The sequence below is a fragment of the Silene latifolia genome, chromosome 2, assembly GCF_048544455.1.
Source record: "Silene latifolia isolate original U9 population chromosome 2, ASM4854445v1, whole genome shotgun sequence".
In the NCBI taxonomy this organism is placed as follows: Eukaryota; Viridiplantae; Streptophyta; class Magnoliopsida; order Caryophyllales; family Caryophyllaceae; genus Silene; species Silene latifolia.
Genome location: NC_133527.1, coordinates 82,886,383 through 82,889,963, shown reverse-complemented (window position 1 = coordinate 82,889,963; position 3,581 = coordinate 82,886,383). Strand labels below are relative to the sequence as shown.

Here is a 3,581-nt window from a genome sequence, read left to right as displayed (position 1 = left end):
TAATTTGTGTACCTAATCCCCACTATAAATACCCCATTATTCTAATTAGATTATCCTGTTCTTCTTAGCAATCTCTAGTGTAGTTTATATCAATCTAATCTCTCTTTAATCTTGTAATCAACATTTAATCAAGTTTTAATACAAATCTCATTTCCTTAATCTCTCTTTTGTTCATCTTTCATTTTGGGTAATTGAATATTATTTGGGTTATTATTGGGAGATTGACAACCTTCCAATCAATCATCAAGAACTTCTATTATTCTTTGCTTTATTATTGGAATCATTAGTAGGTATAATTGTCTTAATCCCTTTTTAATTATTGTTAATTATCGTCATTTATTCATCATGTTTTACTTTGTTGGTATGATTGACAACCTTGCTAGCATGTTCAACATGATAATGAGTGAGTAGTTTCCTTAGCTAGGTTAATGGGTAATTAGGGGAAATCAACATGGGGGATGATTAATGCTTAAATTAATATGTTTTCATTGTATATTTGCTTGTTTGTTGTGATCTCAACTTATGCACATGTTATGTTTGATGAAATGCGAGCCTATGAATCCTTGCATTTTTTACCCATCACCAATCTTTTCAATGAGACTTGTAAGACATAAACCAACTCGAGTCTCATTAAACCATGCATATAGTTGAGTAGGGAAGATTATGTCGACTTGTAGGTGTTGTATAATCTAATCGATTCGGCTCCGGGACCCAAACTTTCCTAGGATTGTAAGATATAAACCAACTCGATCCATCACAACAATAATTGCTTGCTTATAATTTGAGAATATGTTTGTATGATCAATTCCCTTGAATCCCCTATGACTCCATGACACCCTAGTGCGTTTTATCAATTGTTTACATCCCTTTTTAATCATCTTGCTTGTTTAATTTATTGCTATTTAGTTTAGTGATCTTCTATTCAAACCCCAAATTGTGACACCCCTAGACATCGCTAGTTGCAATTGAAAATCTCATCTCAATTCCCGTCCCTTTGGATCCGACCTTTACTTGCCTCTTTACTAATTGTAGAGTTGTTTGTGGAGTTATAAATAGTGTTTTGGTCTAGGTGCTCCTAATGACAAGTACCGAAAACTAAACCTCTCAAGAGAGTCTGACGACTCTGTACCAGCGAAAATAAAATATATTAATAAAAAAACTTAAACTGTAATGGTGTTACTCTTAGTAATAACATTAGAGTAACGCAGGTACGATGAAAACAGAAAGCAAGGTATTAATATATTAAAATCGAAATACATCAACATTTTTAATATTAAAGATTCGATAATTTTTTAGTGGATTTAATATTGCAAAACTACAAAAAAATTAAAACAAAAAACCTTGACTCCTAGATGCTTGTTCAAGATAGACCTGCAGAAAGCTTATGACACAATTGAGTGGGATTTTGTAGAACAAATGCTTCAAGGGCTTAAATTTCCCTCTCACTTCATTCAGCTGGTGATGCAATGTGTTAGATCTACCTCTTTTACCTTATCTCTGAATGGGAGTAATTTTGGATACTTTAAGGGACAGAGGGGCTTGAGACAAGGAGACCCAATTTCACCACTTCTCTTCACAATCTGTATGGAGTACTTGTCCAGGCTAATTAAATTTGCTAATGATAGATGGCCGTTTCAGTATCACCCTTTATGCAAGAACCTAAAGCTTACACACCTCATGTTTGCAGATGATTTATTGCTTTTTTGTAAAGGAAAATCTCAGTCTATCTGGTTGCTTATGAGGGCTTTCTCTTCATTCTCTAAGGCTTCAGGACTAGCAATGAACAATGCTAAGTCTGAAATCTTTTTTAATGGGGTTGCTGAAGATATTAAGGAAGGGATAAAAATGGTGACTGGTTTCAAGGAAGGAACAATGCCATTTAGATATTTGGGAGTGCCTATTAAGGCAGGAAGACTTACAAAATCTGAATGCAAAGTGCTCTTATGAAAAAATGGTAGCTAGGATAAGGGGATTGGGAGCCAAAAAGTTATCCTATCTTTGGCAGGGTGACCCTTATCAATCTTTGTACTAAATACTCTTCACAATTATTGGGCTCAAATGTTCATAATTCCCAAGAGTGTCATAAACAACATTATGGCAATCTGTAGGAACTACTTATGGGATGGCTCTTCTGAGTACCATAGAGTTCCAATGGTGGCCTGGGATAAGGTAACATTACCTAAGAAGGGAGGTGGTTTGGGGATTAGAAGAGCTGATATCTGGAATATAGCCACTGTAGGTAAACTGGTTGATTGGATTTATTGTAAAGCAGATAGGCTTTGGATCAAATGGGTGAGTGATGTATATATCAAGGAGAAGGACTGGTTTTGCTATACTCCTCCTGCTGATGCTACATGGGTATGGAAAAATATCTGCAAAGTAAAAGACAAGCTTAAGACTGGTTATACTAATGGCGGTTGATTTGTGAGTTCTAAAGGATATTCTATCGGGAGTGGTTATGATGGCTTGCTCTGATCTTGTTCCTCTTGATTGGCCTGCAATTGTATGGAATAACTGGAACATTCCTAAGCATTCTATGACTACCTGGCTTAGAATGCACGAGGGTATGAATGTGAAGAGTAAGCTGATGAGATATGGATCTTTGTCCGATGATCTCGTGCTCGCTCTGTCGCCTCTGATCTGAAACAGTGGAGCATTTGTTTACTTCTGTGTGTATGCTACCAAAGTTCAGTCTTGCTTAGCAAAATGGTATGGTGGTGGATTTCCTACAAGTGATGGTCTGCTTGCTACTCAGAAAGATAGCATCCAATGGAAGGTAAGGGTAGCCATGTTCAATGCTTTTACATATTCTATATGGTATCAAAGAAACAATGCTAGAGTGAATGATGTTCTCACGAGGCCCGAGCTAGTGGCAGCACGAATAGAGGAAGAAGTCAAGAGAAGGGTTAAGGTGAAGTGTGGAAGTGTTGCTGATCAACCAGGTTGTGGTTGGCTGCAAAATATGGGAATGAATTGATTGCTTGTAATGGGATTCGATCCCTGCCTCTCTTGTAACTATTGTCTTAATTTTTGATATATAATATACTCACATTACACCAAAAAAAAAAAAAAAAACAAAAAACCTTTGTAATTAAGGGAAAGTTGTTGTGTTTTGTCTTAGTTTTTTTAACAAATAAAAAAGAGAAGTGCATATGTTGAATGGAAATGAGTGTATTTATAGACAAGTGAGATTAAGAAGTAGTTACATTTTTTAATTAACTTCTATATAATAAACTTTTAATTTAATTTGGAATTGAGAAAGTTAAAAATAAGTGTAAATTGATGTAACCCATGCTGCATGTTCCCCATGATTAAGAGTAGTAATAACTGCTGCAGAGAGTGGAGAATTCGAAGCGTCACATTCTTTAACGATTACATTGTTACAGTAACATCATTAATGATTTGTGGTTTCAAATAACGTCCAATAGCAGTTACAATTTTAAATTCAAATGGTTAAAAACAGTTTTCAGAATTAATTAACTGCTATAAAAAAACTGTTACTTTATTTTTTGGAATTCAGAAACATAAAAACTTATTTGAGAAGTTAAAATTAAGTTTAAAAATTGATGTTACCCACGTTG

General features: G+C 34.9%; 1 protein-coding gene across 1 annotated transcript; it reads left to right on the top strand.

Moving 5' to 3' along the window:
• The first annotated feature begins 1,416 nt into the window (after positions 1 to 1,416).
• On the top strand, positions 1,417 to 1,947 carry LOC141641013 (putative mitochondrial protein AtMg01250). The gene has a single exon (XM_074449691.1). The coding sequence runs from the start codon at positions 1,417 to 1,419 to the stop codon at positions 1,945 to 1,947; it is 531 nt and encodes a 176-aa protein (XP_074305792.1).
• The last annotated feature ends 1,634 nt before the right edge of the window (positions 1,948 to 3,581 follow it).